The sequence below is a fragment of the Rhinolophus sinicus genome, linkage group LG06 (assembly GCF_036562045.2).
Source record: "Rhinolophus sinicus isolate RSC01 linkage group LG06, ASM3656204v1, whole genome shotgun sequence".
Taxonomy (NCBI): domain Eukaryota; kingdom Metazoa; phylum Chordata; class Mammalia; order Chiroptera; family Rhinolophidae; genus Rhinolophus; species Rhinolophus sinicus.
The window spans coordinates 33257752-33276040 of record NC_133756.1 but is presented as its reverse complement, the minus strand read 5'-3'; the positions used below and the strand labels follow the sequence as shown (position 1 = coordinate 33276040).

Genomic DNA, 18289 nt, shown 5'->3' with positions numbered 1-18289 from the left:
AGACTCTACCAGCCCATTGCGGGCTTTGAATATGGAAGAGGGCCAGGAGCTAAGGAATGCAGGGAGCCTTTAGAAATTGGAAGAGGCAAGGAAATGGATTTTCCCCTTAGAGACTCCAGAAAGGAACACAGCCTCACCAAAATCTTGATTTGTGTTGTTTTAAGCCACAAAGTTTGTGTAATTTGTTACACCAGCAATAGAAAATGAATAGAATACCCATGTGAGCTGAACCTTTTCAACATGTGGAGAAACCTGTCTCCAGGGTTAAGAACCCACGTTTAACATCCATTTAAACGCCTCATTTTAGATGAAAGGGGTAAGTAAAAGAAAGCTGGATTTAGCTGTGGGGAAATTAGGCAAAGCTTTCAAGGAGTGTCTGTAATAAGGAGCTGCTTTTGCCCTGAAAAGACTTTGTGTCTCCCTGATGGAGTATAAGAGGCACTGAAACAAAATTTCCCTTTAGTTGTGTCTCTCCAGGGGCTCCCAGACCTACACACATGGGGATTTATACCTAAGGAAAGAGAACCTTTGTGTAAGGGTGAAGATGAAAGTCTCAGAGCAGGTCCCCCGTATGCAGTGCTGGGTGTGGGGAAATGGGCTGTCAGAAGTCTGCCCCTGACTTTCTATTCCTCTGGCTTCAGGCCACCCTCTGCCCCCTGCCGTGCCACTGTACCATTTACGTCATGGGGAATACAGTTTGCTGCTTTGAAATGTGTGTTATGAGGGAAATGAGAACATGGTGCTGTGGTGCTGGTGACATTTGACAAAGGAGGCAGCATTCCCAAGTCGCGCATGGGGCAGGCCTGGCGTGCATGTGCTGTTAGGGGTTGCTTCAGAGACCACTGCCAGGCATTCACTGAGGTAGGTAGATTGAGGTCAAGGGTGGCTGCCCAACAGTGTTCTCGAAGCACCTGTGCTGGCCGGGGGTAGAGGCCACAGGGGTTTTAACCTCCCTTCCACGCTGTAAACATCTTGAAAGCAAAGACCTCCCAGCAGCTAACACAGTGCCTTCTCCTCTAAGACAGGTGTCACTGCACAGTGGCTAGCTAATTATTAAGTAAAATCAAGGCAGACCCTGTTGTAATGATGACAATTCTCGTAACAAATTCAGCAAGTACATTTCAATTTACAAAACACTCTCACATACATTGTCTCAAATTATCCTGTTAAGGATGCTATGAAGGGAGCAAACCCATCTTGCTGATAAAGAGAATGAGTTTCACACACGTTGAACGCCTGGTTGAACACTCCACAACCAGCAGTTTGAAAATCTGGGGTCTGAACCTAAGTCTCTGGTTTCTTAGGTTGGCGCTCAGCTGCATCCCTCAACTGCCCCTTCCGCCTCCCTCCCTCCTCTTTCTCTGTCCCTTTTGGAAACATTGAATATCTGCTATGTATCACGCAACACTGTGAAGTCTCAAGGACACAAAACGAACTAAGACACGGTTCTGGACCTGAAGGTCATAGTTCAGCAGGGTGGGGCCGTCACGTTAATGTGCAAATTGTAATCCAACCAAATACTGCGCACTCTAGGGGCCAGGCAACAACCTGAGGACTTCACACACTATTAACGCTTAGCATCTTAGGAAGTAAATATTATCTTCTCGTTAAGTATCTCATAAGTTCCAGCCAGGATCCTCATTCTCTTGACTCTCCATCTCACACTCTTAGCCACTATGCTGTGCTATCTCGACATAAACAATAGCACAGAGCTCTTCGTTGGGGCAGTGAGAGCACAGGGGAAAGATGGATTGACTGCCCAGCAAAATTAGAGAAGGAGGCTTTCCCTAGGAAGGGGGACATCTGCATATACGGCAGCACAGAGAAATGAACAAGGTCATTTAAAGGTGATCTTTAAGTTTGGTCCCCGGTTCTAAAAACGGAGTAGGAGAAGAGAGTATCTCAGAAATGGATTCCATTTAGAAAGATGTTTTTCTGGGTAACTACTAGGTGCAAAGCATTGTCCAGGGGGCTTGCTGAAGTATCAGATTCAAGGCTAATTCTTCAGGAGATAATATTCCTTCATTTGCACTGAAAGAGTGGTGGTAAAGCTCCCTCCTAAGGGCAGTGTGGGGTAGAAGCAAGAGGTCTGAACTGGGGGTTGGGAGATTTGGGTTCTAGTTTCAGGTTGATCGCCAGTTCACTCTGGACAAGCCCCTCAGTCTCTCTGAGCTCCACTCCTTCAGCAGTGAAATGCAGGTTTTGGAACAGATGATGGCTAGGGGACTCTTTGGGACTCTTTTAGCTCTGATGTTCTGTTATGCTAAGGCTTGTCAAGGAAGGACAGGAAAGGGGCTGACCTGAGAGAGAGGGTGGATGGAAAGTGAGAGAGCAGGTGAGCTCATCAGAAGCCCTTCCCATAGGCACCCAGCAGCCACATGATGCCAGTTGCCAGGTCCTGGGCTGGTTCTCTACTCTCAGCCTGGAGAGAATGTTCCTAAATAATGAAACCACAAAACCAATACCCCAAGAGGTCAATGTCTGTTGTACCCCTTGCAAATCAGCAGCAATAAATGGCTGCTTGAAGCTATTATACTACTGTAGTTGTTGTTGCTATAAAATGATGGTAATGCACACTATTTACAGGGAGTTTTCTAGGCACACGGTGTCGTAAGGAGTACTTGACTTCAAATTATCCATTTCTCTTGGCAAATGTAAGCAGTGTTAGTATCGCCACTCCAAAAACAAATCTGTGGCTTGAGAAGATTAAATGACTTGCCTGAAGTCAGACAGCCACTAATCAGTGGTAGAGCCTATACTCTGATCCAGGACTGTCTGACTCCAAAGGCACAGCGCTTCATCCCATTAAACTTTGCTGCAATTTGTGATGCTTCCAATCTGGGTGCTCTTCCTCCACTTTGACTTTCAATGAGCCACTGAAAAGGATACACAGCTAGTAAGAATCATACTACACTCTTACCTTAAAATATGTGAACTTCTTTCTCATGTATCCCATCATCTGATTCTCATAGCAGCTGAAGAGCTAGATGGAGCATTATCTCTGTTTTATAGCAGAAGAAACTGAGTCTCCAGGGAGGATGAGTAACTTGGAGGTTTCTTGAACTCCCTTGCCATATTAATCATGTACTTGTCTAAATTTCTGACCACTCTGGGAGGTAAATTTTTAGAGCATTATGTCTTGTGTCTTAAAGTGTATCCCGTTATTTATACGTGCGTTGCAGAATGGTTCACGTAGGGCCTTCCCGGAGAGATATTACCAAATGGCAGCTGGTGTTTCCTGAAATCTTCTTCCAGGATGAAGTGGACATCATTTCCAAACAACTAAGAATAGTTCAGTGATCCTAAAGGTCCCAACTCTAATAATGATACAATTTTCTTCCTTCAAAATTCCAGCACATCCACTAAACCCCATTCTCTTTACTGAGCTGGCAGTGTATATGTCAACTGCATAGAACATTTTGAACCTTCTTTTCTGACTATAACGCTATATGTAGTATTACAGAGTAGATCATGAAAAACTTTTTTATACATTTTCTACAAACTACATCTAAATGTAATTTTAGAAACATATCTGTCAAATTTCCCCCACTTTCTACCCAAAGACAGTGCATAGAAAAAAATGTAAATAAACTTTTGTTTATCTGCCTCGCATAATCAGACTCTCTTCCCCCTGGAGAAGGTGAGAGGATAGAATATCTGATTTCCCCCTTCACTAATAAGATAAAGGTCGATTTGAATTCCATCAACTGCACCTCCTCAGGAGGCCTCTTTATCTCCTGAGGGACACTCATCCATTTAGTGTCCCTCCTCATTCTCTGCTCCTCTGTCTTCTGGAGTATTTGTTTGTTTGTTTTTGGTTTCCACCCCCACGGCCTAACTTCAGTTATACCCTCACTTACTGACACCTCTCACTTGTTGTTCTCCATGACCATCACAGCAACTACCTACCCACATATTTTATGTTTCTCCCACCCAACAATAACCTAAAAGCTTTTCTTTAGGCCCTGTTGCAACAATATCCCGTCTTTCTCTTTTTATGCCATTTTCCAGAGAAACAGTTCTAAATTCTGTTTCCATCTCTTCACCGGTCCCTCCCTCCTTCAATGTTTATAATTTTGCTTCTTGCTTCCACTCCATTCAGTGGCAACGGTTTTCTCTCTTTCAAGTCCCAGTGGCCTCCTAAATGTGAAATTTAGTGACCACATCTTAGTATCCATTGACACCTGTCACATTGGACTTATCAACTCTCATGTCTCCTTCGGCAATCGCATTTGCTTCCGCCTATTTCAATCTTATTTTCATTTTGAGGGCTCCCAAGCCCTTGGCCCTGATCTGTCACTGAAGTGCCACATCTACATTTCTAACAGACCACTACATCTTACCGCATGATGATTCTATTTCCACAAAGTAAACTCAGCGTAAGATAAGATCATCTTATGGAACAAACACTGTTCAGGGAAAACAGGACACCCGATTTCCAAAAGTGGTTATCCCACTAACTTGCTGGGTGATCACAGGCAAGTCATTTCCTCTCACTAGGTTTTCTTCTACATGAAGCAAAGGGATTGGACATAATCATAATGACTTTCATAGCTCTCAAATTCTATAAGGCTATGTTTAAAAAGATAAAAGCTTTCACCTTTTTCCCACTGACAATCCACCCTCTTCCCTAACTACCATATTTTTATTAATGATACCACCACCATTTCGTTAGTCATCTAAACTTAAAATTCGTCTTTATTTCCAATATCTCCATTTTCCTCCATTTGTACAACCCACCACTTGGCAGGCTCGATGGGTCCTACCTCAAAAATATCAATTGCATCTAGTCCAACCTTACCCTATCTTTCATTATAAACTACAGTCAAGAATCGAATTAACTAACCGACAGTTTTGCACTCACTTACTCATTGGTCTCCATGTTTATACCACCAAGAAATTGATTTTCTTCATATGTGGCTCTTATTACATCAAGTACCAGCTCAAAATTCTTTAATGACTCCCATGACTTATTAAATACATGTGAATATCGTTATTTGGTATTTAGAGTTCTTTCTAGCCCATGTCTAACATTTCATACTTTTATCCTTTAGTTATTCTCTGCTGCAACCACAGAGGTGGATTTGTTCCCAAAACAAGTCCTACCATTCTCAGCACCCTCTCCTAGTGCTGTTTTCTGTGCCTGGATGATGTTCTTTATAATCTCTTATTATATTATAATCCCTTGAAATCCATGCCAATCAAGGCCCAAGTCAGATGTTAACTTCTACTTGGCAGAGGCTGTTTCCCTTTTGTACCCAAATAGAACAGTACTTCTATTGCAAGCTTGCAATAGAAAGGGGATAAAACCATAAATATAGTACTTAATATTGTACTTAGTGCATGATAAACAAACAAAAAACATACAGAACATGCCCTTAAGGAGTTGTCAGGGAGACAAATTACTACCCAGTGAGATGATTAGGAAACAATATAAGATTTTTTGAAATATCAACACCAAATTGAATTGCTCCCAATTTAGATTAAGATTTTGTTCTGCATCAACTCCAAGTAACTGGATAATATTAGACACAAATAACCCTGAACCACTTTTTCCTATGAGTAAAAGGTAGAACTGTCAGATGTAGCCAAAAACAAACAAAACCCCCAGAACATCCAGTTAAGTTAAAATTTCAGATAAACAATGTTTTTTTTTAGTTCTTATGTAACAATTAGTCATTATACTACAAAATTATTTAATATTTATCTGAAATTCAAATGTAACTGTGCATCCTCTATTTTATCCGACAACTTTAAATGAGGGGACTATTCTTAAGCATCTCTGTTTTTACTACAACATTCTATGTCCAACAGCATTTTCAGAGAAAGGAAAGAAAACTGTGCTATTCCTTCAGCTCCGAATTCTTTCCCCCTAAGTCTTTGCACTCAGGTTTTAGCTCAGTTATGTCAGACCCCCTGAGCCCTCCTTGACTCTCCATCTAAAACAGCATCTCCTTATCCTTCCAACTCCCCTGTCCAGTCACTCCTGATCCCATTGGCTTGCTTTATTTTCTTTCTCTGAAATTATCTTCTACACTTGTTTGGGCACATAGTCATTGTCTGTCTCTCTTTGTCACTAGAATGTCATTTTCAGAGAAGGGCCTGTTTGCTTCTGTATCCCCAGCATCTAGAACAATGCTTGACCCATGAAACACTTAAATAACCAAATAATACGGTGATGATAGGTGCTAAAAACAATTTTTTTTTTGCCAATGAGGACTAAGGGGATCCAAAGAAAGACAAGCTGAGTATGGGTTCACGTGGTCAGGGCAGGCTTCTTGGAGGAGTGGGATTTTCATAATGCCACAAAGCAGTGGTTTGGAGGGTGGAGATACGCTGAGGAACCTTTTCAAGCTGTACATGTCCCTGTCTTCCCCCTCCTCACTGGGCCTATCAGAATTTAGGGTAGGAGACGAGCACTAGGTTTCCTAGGTGATTCTAGTATGAGCCCTCTAACCTCATTTGAGAACATCTACCATAAAGAATGGGCAGGATCTAAGTAAGTAGAAAGCATTAAGAATGGTATTATTAATCCACGTACAAAAGAAGACAAACAAAGAAACACAAACTCATAGGCACAGACAATAGTTTAGTGGTTACCGGAGGGTAAGGGGTAGTAGAAGAGCGTAAATGGGATCAAATATGTGTTGATGGAAGGTAGGTTTACTGTCTCTGGGTGGTGAACACACAATTGTGATTTATAGATGAGATATTATAGAATTGTATACTTGAAATCTATATAATTTTACTAACCATTGTCACCCCAACAGATTTTAATTACAAATAAAAGTCATATGCAAAAAAAAGAGAAAGAATGGTATGATTGGTACAGAACAATGTGAGTTGAGCACCAAGAGAAGAAAACAAGCATTGAGCATCAGGGGGTAGGAAAGTGCTGCTCAGATCAAAGTAGAGCTAAGGAGCTTATGCTTCCGCTCCTGGGCAATGGAGAACAAAGAAACAATTTTCAGAAGGTAGTAAAGTCATGAACATGAGAATTGGTAGCTCTGATTATTACCAGGGTCAAGAAATTATGGTTTACTAAACATGGCCTACTGCTTATTTTTGTACATAATGGTCTATGGGAGCCTAGCCATGCTGATTTGTTTACGTATTGCCTATGTTGGCTTTTGCTGAAAGTTTAGCACAATCTGTAATACTCATCCCTTGCAATGGGATGCAAAGCTCTACATGTCCTTTAAGATTCTGACATTGCAGAAACGGCTTCACCGTCAAGACTCAACTAATTCATTTTATATGATAATTACATTCATACATGCATTAATTCCTAAATACTTTAAAGGAACACACACACACACACACACACACACACACACACACACACACGTACTAGGTTAAGTGTTGGGTTCCCTATTTCCATGACTTTTGAGTCCTAGGCCTTGCTCAGCAACGACCATATTTATCATATTCCATCTATAGGTGGTTCTGATAATGCATAACATTCATATTATAGGATCTTCTAACCTGATGTAAAATAGGAAGTTATAGTTATAAATAACCACATAGCAAGTTCAAGTCTCTTCCCAGAAACTGATATCTGGCTATTAGAGGATTGGCATGAAGCTTGGTACCCAGCAATAGAACCAGACACATGAGCAGGCTGGGTGTCATGGCTAGATTTTCCTGTAACTCCAAAAATATCTGCTCTTACCTCTTTCCCTATATAGTTACACAAACATGAACGTGTATCTATGTCACACTTCTGGTACTCTCACAACTCTAAGCCTTGCTTCTGGGAATAAGCTAATATTTTACGCAAATGGCTAGAGTTTGGTTTCCCGAGAGCCTCCTTCTGGAAAAGGTTCTATCTTAGATGGCTTTAAAAGATCTTTCAATCTCTTCCTACCCCTGAGGGTAATGTGGAAGCAAAGCTTCCTCTTGGCTACAGCGGGTCATGCAGCATTTATTTAAGAAATATTGATCCAGAGTCCATCATGCTAGGTGTTGGGGTTACTTACAATGGTGAAAAAATAACCACTAGTGAATGACTTATAAATAACTAGTCTTGCTGCCTAGATAGAGTTATATTTCAATATATGCAATTGAATTTAAGTCGTAAGGATAGTGTGGTGGTAGTCACTGAGTGTCACGCAAATCTACAGGATGGTCACCTAACAAAATCTTGAGAATCTCTTGGAGAAAATGGTGTCCCAGTGATAAACTGAAAGAGTTACAAAGATAAGCAGGAGGTTGGGGAGGGGAGCCAAAAGAAGAGAAGTTCTGAAGGCCCAGAAAAAGTCAAGTACCAGAGTCTTGTGCTAACAGTATGTTATAATCAGTTGCTGATTATCTGAGTAGAGCTAAACAGTTTTATGACAGATTCCACTCACACTTTGGTGTGTTGCACTAGGAAGTTAAGAGCTTTGGCTTTTACTCTACTTTTTATATTGCCATGAATTTTGTGCGTGTGTGCATGCATGTGTGAACTCTGGCCATCACTTCACCTTTTAGAACATCAATTTTCTCATTTATAAAATGGGGCTAAGAATACCTGCCCTCACAGGACTTTGCAGGGATCCTGTGACATAGTGTGTGGGAACATGTTCTGCAATCCCTAAAACGCAAGGGATTATTATTCTAATTCCTGCCACTACCCAGGCCACTCCCTGTTTCCATCCTCCATTGCTCATCCAGATTTGCTCAGAAAATGCAAGCTAATTTTAATGTCATCTGCTGACAATAAATCAAATAGGGTGATCAAGAGCCATAAGACCAGTTTGTAGATTCTCCCAGGCCACACAACACCATAGCCATGTCATGGTAACAGATAACAGTAAGACGACCATCAGGGAAAGTTACCAACCTTGGCAATCTGTAATTCTTTTTGTTTTTTCTTGCTCATTTGACAAATGTGGAAACTGATGCAGGGGAGGGTTCTCATGAATGTCACCTGGCTGGGGATAATGCTAAGAAGGGCTGGGTTGTGGACGAACTGTGCATTTCCATTGTTTCCTGTCTCCAAAGCCAGTGAGTCCCTTCTGCTTCAGACCCCGCTCACCTCCCCTCCCAGAAACCAGTACAGGGGCAGTGAACTGCAATTTGGAAGCAGTTCCAAAGTTTAACTTTCCCTGTTTTTACCCAGGGATGTTGTGTCCTAATCCTTCCCTGCTCCTAGGCTTACTGTAATTAAACAGTCCAATCCTCTGTCATTGGGGAGGCTAATGGCCACCATCCAGTCAAAGTTAATCAGTTGGATGAGCAGGAAGCTCCAAGCTTTAGAATAAGCTTTGTCTCGAGTTCTCAAAGCTCAGGGTACTTGTTACTTGCATTTCTCCCATCACAAAGTCATTCCTTAGGAGAAGTTCAGCAGCAATCCCTGCAAGGAAAATGTCCTTGTAACTCCCATGGGTGTAAACACTAAACCTGTCATTTGGGAGAGGAGCTCAATTATGCCCATAGGGAGGAAAGCCTATGGAGTAGATTTGAGACTCAGTTGTACGTAGTATTTACAACGAAATTTAACATTTCCATTTCATTGTTATTATTCTCTTATGAGGTCCCCCTTAAGTGTTTGCAAAATTTCTTCATTTAATCCCTCCTGTGTTTTTAAAAAACATGGTGGTCAATCTGGCATAATTAAAATAATAATAATAATAAAAAGCCCTGTCTTAGTTGCAAGATTGGGGAATCTAACCCCAGCTTTATCGCTCACTAATGGTGAGGGTTTTGGCACGTCACTGAACCTCTCCAGGGCTCCGCTTCTTCATCTGTGACACAGAGATAATATTATGAGTCTTTCTAACCTCAGGATCAGAGAGTTAGGAGAAGAATGAATGACAGCTATAAGAAGAACGTGAAAGTGGTTTGAGATCATGATCCCTAAGTCTCCCAGAGCTGAAACTTCTTACAGCACTGGGAACACAGCACGCCCTCAGGAAATACTTACTCATCAAAAGAAAAAGCACCAAGTCTGGTTCTTAAAATAACGGGGGGGAAAAGTCCTTAATTTATCAAAATTACTAATTGACAAAAATCGGTTTATCCGATATTTGTTGTATGGGGAATGTTGCAGCCATGTCAGGCATAAAATATATTTGTAGCCTGTACCGTGGTCCACTCATGAGCAAACACTTTGTTTCTGAGTGTTTCGGGAGATTCTAATTACACATGAACATGTACACATACATCGTGACTCTCTTTTACTAGGGAGAAAATAGGGTTTATTTTTAGTATCAATAGTTTGATCCTCAGAGCTCACCAACTTAAATATTATTTATCAATCAGTACTGCCATGTTTGGGTGAGGAACCCCAGTAAGAAAGTTTGAAGACCAGAGAACAGGCCATTTATGAATACATTTGGACACTAGAAATGGGGTTGTATACTGTTAGTAACTGTGTTGCCCAATCCAGCCAGAGTGGAGAGATAGCCTTGGCATAGAGTCACTTTCATAATAGAAGTAAGATCCTCTGGGAAATCAAAGACATAAACCAGAGTAAAGGCCATGAGTGCAGGGTCTGTGTCTAATTCATCTTTGTAGCTGTAGCTACTCAACACACTATAGGCATCCAATAAATGTTTGATGAGTGAATCAATAAGTGAGTGACTGGAGAATGGAAAGAATTCTGGAGACGCGGAATCCTAACCCACACTCTATCAATCAGCTATGTGCGCATGGAGAAGTCACTCCAAATCTCTTTCCCTCACATGTGAAATGAGAGGGTTGGATAAATCAGCAGCCCACAATCAATAAAGTGCAGTGAACTGGATAATCGCTAAGCTGGGAGATGGGGTTGTAGTCACCTCTTCCCCTTAAAACGGTTTTCAGGTTCCTTGGTGGGCAAGAAGAAGTGAGTCCAGCCAGCAGCGATGTCCCAGGCTACAGCCAGGAATGCAGTCTGAGTGCCGACCCAGTGCCCAGAACTAAATTGGTAGTATTTCCTTCCATGGTTAGTATCTCAGGAAGTCTTGAGAACTAAAATCACCAGAAAATGAATTTATTCAAGGAAACTATTGGCATTGGCCAGACACTCTGTTGTTGCAGAATGAACTTGTTAATGGTGACAATGAAACAGGATCCTTGAATGTCTTCTCACAAGACTGAAGAAGATAAAAGCAAGAACACTAGAGAGAAGATATTCCCTCTGGATGCCTGTGTTTTTGCAGTAGAGCAAATGTTCCTAATATGCATTTGGTCAGGTTTAATATCCATGCCTTTATGAGTTTATATTATAGCACGTTATTTTTCCTTGCAATATTTTCATTCTGTAATCACATTTTTTATTATTAAAAAGTACTACAGGACTGGCTACCATGAACACAGGGCTTTCCACTTCACTAAATGTTTTCAGATCCATGTAAAAGATGTTCCAGGTTACAGTGATGTTCTCAGAGGAAGCATTCAGGGTAGAAGGCTGAGAAGAAGAGACCTCGAGTTCCAGTCTATGGAACCTCTCCTCAATTTGTCAGGGAAGGTTTGTAAGGTGGAAATCTAAAACATGTCCCGTGCAACATTCACCTGACTGGCCACACACAGGTTTAACGGGAGCCTTCTGAGATTGTGTGGTTAGTGGAAAGAGCACAAGTTTTGAAGTCTTGGGTTCAAATCTGGACTCTGCCCTATAAGAGTTGTATGACTTTGGACAGGTGACTGAATTTATTTATTTATTTTTTTATGGGCAGCAGCTTATTTATCTTTAAAATGGATACAATAATCTTCCCCCAGTTGCAGTCTGACGATATGAAAAAAGCCTGTGAAATGGCTACCACATGGTAAGGGTTCCATAAATGTTAACCCTCCTCTTTTCTCTAGAAATCTCTGATCTTCTATGCTCTATTCTGTCCCCCATCATGGAACCAGCTAAGTGAGATCTATTACTGTGTTTCCGCAAAAACAAGACCTAGTCGGACCATCAGCTCTAATGCGTCTAATGCAAACATTAATATAAGACACGGTCTTATTTTTCTGTAAGACTGGGTCTTATATAATATAAGACTGGGTCTGATATTAATTTTTGCTTCAAAAGATGCATTAGAGCTGATTGTCTGGCTAGGTCTTGTTTTCAGGGAAACACGGTAGTTAGTTAGGCAAGCTTCCCCTTGTCCTGATCTCACTTAACCAAAATGTATTCTCTTCCCCACCAAATACACTCTTCCTCCTCTTTCAAATTTTTAATAAGCAGCCCCACCCAGCCTGTTATGACTGTAATGACTTTGGGGTAATCTTAAATTTGAGAACAAAAGTCAGTGTGAGAACAAAAGCATATTAGTATATTGACTGTTGATGAGCTTAATAAGATATTAAATTCATATAGTGTCATAGGATTTACCATTCTCTTTTATATATGCTCTCTAATTATATATCTGAGCAGTTTATGATAAGGAGTACACCTTGAAATTTTACCTAAATTCATTAACAAATGAGTAAAACTCATTTTATATATAATGGAGTAGGTAACAATTGGACAAGCCTGTTCTTACCATGTGAAATATAAGGTCAGCAACCTCAGTGGACTGATAATCTGGATCATTTAACCTGACTACTTAAAAGATTCTGCAGTGACTGTTATAATGAAGGGGCTTTGGGGATAAATGCATGAGAAAGTGAAGGCTAGGTGAGAACATTCTTATGAGACTCTCTTTTCATTCTTATTGTTTGGAGAAATTAGGAAAATGAGGCAATGCCATTGCTTTATTTGTCCTGGTCTGCAGAAGAGTTTGAGAATCTCTTTTTAAAATGTATTTCTTTGTTTTGCTGGTAGAAATGTAGTATTGAGAGAAGTTGGTAAACTGATGAAATTTGAAAAAGCTGGAAACAATACCCTCATTATGGAGCACAACAAGTTACTTATAAAAGTACTGGAAGTGGAAACGGCCCCAAATGAAACCTTGGAATAGAAACATCCATTCATGAAATGGGAAACATGAAAGGACATTAGGTAATAATGGATTTTCTATCCTTATGGATCTTACATAAGATCTTTGTAAAACAAGTCTAGAACACTGAGAAGTTCAATCATTTCCCCCAAGACTCTGAATCAGAATCTGTGTGAGTCTATCTAATACTCAGTGAATGGTGATATGGTTAATAGATGTATAACAAGAAAAAGAGACAAGGGAAGAAGAAAGAATCACATGCCCCTATGTGAAACTCAAAAAGAGAACAGAAAAACCTCCACAAAATCAAAGTCTTGAAATGACTGACCTTAATTCTAGCTGAACAGTCTGAAATACAGCATTTCTCAGGAAGACAAATGTTTCTACATGCATCCTGAGTCACTGAAGGTCAGGGTCTAGAAGTGTCACCTCACAGGTGGGAGTCTAACTTCTGACCAAAGAAGTTATAAGATATTATTATGCATATCATTCATACTCTGAGGAATCCTGAGCAAAATTTGCTAAGGTATTCATGTAAATTAGAGCCATTATGAATTATTGAGGGCCTATTATGAGCAAAATATTCATTGATGCAACAGACATGTGCCAGCCACACTTCTAAGTCCATGAAAATGAACCAAAGTGACAAAAATTCCTGCCCTTGTGGAGCTTATATTCCATTATTTAACAACATCTACACAATCCTAACAACAGACATAGGTTATTATTACTATTTTGCAGGTGAAGAAACTGAGAGTCTTCAAAATTTGAGTAACTTGCCTAAGGTCACAGAGCTAGAAATTGAGCCAGAATTGAAATCCAGTTCTATGCAGCTCCAAAGCCTGTGTCTTACCTACTTTGCTCACTATTTCCTACGAGTAACAGAAAAAAAATTCTAATGAGGGTCAGCATACCTACTGCAATGAGGATGAGACTGCTTCATAAAAGCATGATTTCATGTTTGCAGTAAACACGTTATAACTTACTAAGGAGGCAGCTACTCGGTACCAAATGCTTACCAATCGGCAGGCTCTCCTCCATCCAAAAGTTATTAATCCGGTATGTGTCAAACCTTCAACCAGTTCTTGGGGACATAAAATAAGACATAACTTTTGCTTTCGAGGAGTCTAACGGGGAAGAAAAACATGGATGGGTCATCATAACACAGCATGATTAGGCTGAGATAAAGGTAAGCCCAGGGTGCTCAGGAGAGTGCAGAAAACAGGTCAACATAGACTAAAAGGAAGGGATGCTGATCCCAGAGTTGAATCTTAACCAGCTGGAGTTAGCCTGGTGAAGAATGGGGAGGTGGAGTGAGAAAATACTACAGTACTCTGAGTAGAAACAGAGACTGACATGTGCAGAAGTGAAAGACAGCATCGTGTTTGAGAAACTGCAAGTTATTTCATCGGATGGGTGGAGTGTGAGGGAGATGCTCCTGCAAAGTGGCTGTACTGTATTTTAGCAATGTGTGTTTGGGAGGGTTGCAGACAAGACAAAAATTGAGGAGCACACTTAGAGATCCAGTTGTGACTTATGACACTTATTTAATGGGTCTTGGCCAGCATTTATTTACAACAACAAAAAACTTAGACTAGATTGAAATAGAATACAAAACATTAGGAATGACATAGGTAGTAAGGTATTATTTCATAAAACACACATAGGTGGGGACTGAATCTTAATGTAAAATGTATGTCTTATTGTGAGTCATGACCAAAAAAGCTGGAAAGCCACTGATGTAGTCTGTACCTTCCAAAGAGCAGACTGTCCCCTTCAGACATATTCAACAGGGCTCCCTTAGGGGACCTATTCCTGTCAGAAGACAAAGAAGAGGTCGCTTCAAACAAACCTTTTCATACTCCAAAGTCCATGACCTAATTCTAAATCTCAAGTGCCTATACAGATAAATTCCAATGACCAGGGCTATTTCTGAAAAGCAATTAATATTTCCACTTCAAAAAAGTGACAAAAAATATGCACACAAAATAAAGCTTCCAATGACTCCAAGAAAGTTTGGGCCCAGTAACAAGTTCTCTGACCCAGCTATGTTTTTCCACCAAATGAATCACCGAGGTACAGAGCCAACGCATGTGAGTCATGAAACACACCCTGTGTCGTATCTTTGTCTTCTTTTCCTTTACACAGGGATTTTCCCTAAAAACTCTTTTTATATTTTATTCCCCACTTTCTTTTCTAAGTCAATCAATTTCTTGCTAGTTTCTCTGCTTTTTCCTTTATGGTAGTTCCCCGCCCCCCAACCCCTTATCTGGTGTTTTGCTTTCCACAGTTTTAGGTCCCTATGGGCAATTGCAGTCTGAAAATATTAAACAGAAAGTGCCAGAAAGAAACAATTCATAAGTTTCAAATTGCATGTGTACTGAGTAGCATGATGAAATCTCATGCTGTCCTGCTCCATCTTGCCTGGAATATTAATCATTCCTTTGCCCAGTGTATCCACACTGTACATGTTACCTGCCCATTAGTCACTTAGCAGCCATTTCTTGGTTATCAGATTGACTGTTAAGGTCTCGCTGTGCTTGTGTTCAAGTCACCCTAATTTTACTTAACAATGGCCCCACAGCACAAGAGTAGTGAGGCTGGCAATTCGAGTACACCAAACAGAAGCCATAACCTATTTCCTTTAAGGGAAAAGTAAGTATAGTAAAATAAGAGATGTTGAGTGAAACCACATTCACGTAACTTTTATTTCAGTATATTGTTATAATTGTTCTATTTTATTATTAGTTTTTGTTGTTAATCTCTTACTGTGCCTAATTCATAAATTAAACTTTATGATCGGTATATATGTCTAGGAGAAAACATAGCATATAGTACATAGGGTTTGGAACTATCCACGGATTCAGGCATCCACTAGGGGTCTTGGAATGCATCCTCATGGATAAAGGGGGACTACCGTATATTGTTTCATCTTGATTTTCTCCTCTTAGTTAATAAAAAGGCTAATATACAAAGAAAACCATTATAAACTATGGCTTTAAAAAACAAAGAACTTTAGATGTTATTGTTTCTTTTACATTTATTGTTCATCTGTTTGCAAAGCACAAGAATCAAAAAACAAGTTAACAGAACTTGTTTAATAAATACTTCTTAACGAACTAAATTATCTGGCTAATTTAGGCTATCAAGTAAGATAGAGAGAGTGATAAAGACAAGTCAAAAATTCACTCCGGGCCTACATTAATTAGATTGCAGGCCATCTCCACAGAATTAATCAGAAATTGTGTTTTGTGGGTCAGCACAAACATTTGTCTATGAATCAACCATCAGAAGTCCATGTTGGAAATGACTGATTATCCCTCCAGCCCTAATAATTCACCCTTCTCTAAGAACACATCGCTCTTCTCTGAGCTACACAAATACCAGTTCCACTGGGAGAAGCTTTTGTTGAATCACAGACCTTTTGAACTTGAAGACAATCTTAGAGATTATCTGGCCCAGAGTTTCTAAACCAGTTTTACAAAGTTGAGAACATAAAAATGTTATATACCTGGCACTGGTGAAGATTCAGTTGGCCCCTTGGTTGGGATTCTATGCTCGTTGTATCTTTATTGGGTAAAAAGAATTTGTGAAGCTTCATTTTCTGTGATTACTGAAGACATTTTTCTTTTATGCTTTATAAATGAAAAATGCAATACTGAATATGCTTTATTAAACTAGGCATAGAACTTGGGAATCACTGGTGTAGTCCAACTTTCCATTTTACAGTCCGGGAAAATGAATCCCAGAGATGGTTAAGGATTTTATCCCCAGCTTGATCCTCCATAGACATGGTACAGTGTGTGCAAAGCACATAGCAGATACGTGATTAATATTCAGTTCAACCACCTTTAAAATGGCCCTAAAGGAAAAGAGTGAGCAAGGAAATAAATGACAAGAAATAATTCAATGAGCTACAATCTGTGGCTAACATTTGCTGGGGAAGGTGATTTTCCAGAAGACTTCAGAATTTGCCCTTAATTTCTATCACATTTTAGTCACTCTGCCAAGAGCCCCACAGCAAATAGCTGCTGCACATGAGGGGACACTTGTCCAAGCAAGTGGTATAAAAACAAGGCTGCTTTGTGTATAGTGCCTCAGTGCTCTTTCCTCCCCCTCTGACTAACCTCAAAGACCTCAAAAAAGGTCATTTTGGGAAGTTCTGGTGTGTACATGGGTAAACTTGAATCATCATGTGTCAGTCAGAACCACTAAGCCAAATGCCATGGACCAGATGACCATGTCATCCCCAAATCGGTTATTATGGTGGGTCTGGGCTGCGGGGTCACCAGAATACTCCAGTTAGGTTTGTTTTTCATCGTACTCCCAGGGAGCTCTGGCCCATTACAAACATCTATACCTAAAGCTATTGGGAAAATATCTTGAATTCATACAAATTTACTTAGGATGGGACAACGAAATATTTATGTGACTTTTCAAATTGTGACGAATTAGAGTATCTGAGGGAGTCTCATGCACAGATCACATCTAAAAAGGTAGAAGGAGAGTCGGGGGAGGGGGTAGAGTTGATTACCTGAGTCATTTGGATACTTCAAACAGTAAGGAAAGAAAAATGTATTTTATATGGGTCAAGTATTTGAATTACGTATGTTCACTGATTATAGTGATCAAAATTGTGGGATACTTGTTCAACTTTCTGGGTCATCCCATTTAGTAACCACAGCTACCATTTAATGAACATATAGTACTGCTTGGCAGGTATGTACTTAGCACTTGCTAAGGAGTCTAAGTTCTGGAGTCACACTTCCTGGATTTGACTCTTGGCTTCTCTACCTGTTAGCTTCCCAACCTTAGAGAAATTGTTTCATCTCCTTAAAACTCTGTTTTCTTATCTGTAACATGGAAATTGATAAAAATACCTTGTTGTGTTGTTTTAAAGATTAAACAAGATATTGCATATAAAAGCCTTTAGCCCAGAGCCTGGTACAGAGCAAGTGTTCAATAAACTTAGCTATTACTAATTGTTGTCAATCAAAATAGCCTTCTGCAATCTCCATTCATGAGATCTTAGCAATGGGAAAAGCTAATGGTGATTGCTTTGGTCGGAGAAGTGCCCTTGTCACTGACAGAAACCTGGCAAGCTCTGTGAGGTAGAGTAGGACAGAGCACCCATCTTAGACCTTTTCTAGTTATAAGGTTCAAACTCGGCAAATTTCTGTCATCATCCTGATGGGCTGCTGTAGCTTATTTTTCACATACATATATAAGAAACATATATATATATTTCTTTCATCATGGCCGTGGTTCCTCCCTCTGAGCTGGGGCAGGAAGGCTGGTAGTGGGATTGGTGTAGGGTTCCTTGTGGCCAAGTCTCCAAAGCAACTTCATGAAACTTTACTAGGGGCTTGGACATTACTGGGGATACTCATGTATTTGATTACTCCTGGCATTGGAAACTACCCCCAATTCCAAATTAAGTATCAATTAAGTCA

General features: G+C 40.2%; 1 protein-coding gene across 10 annotated transcripts in view; it reads right to left on the bottom strand.

The window, feature by feature from the left end:
- PDE4B (phosphodiesterase 4B) overlaps window positions 1-18289 on the bottom strand; it is a 564992-nt gene that overhangs the window by 59516 nt on the left and 487187 nt on the right. The window contains exon 7 of one of the 10 annotated variants that reach the window (XM_074334887.1): window positions 7048-7058. The exons of the other annotated variants lie outside the window; for them this stretch is intronic. Coding sequence (XP_074190988.1) covers window positions 7048-7058 — 11 coding nt within the window. The remainder of the gene's footprint in view (window positions 1-7047; window positions 7059-18289) is intronic. 10 annotated transcript variants of the gene reach the window in all.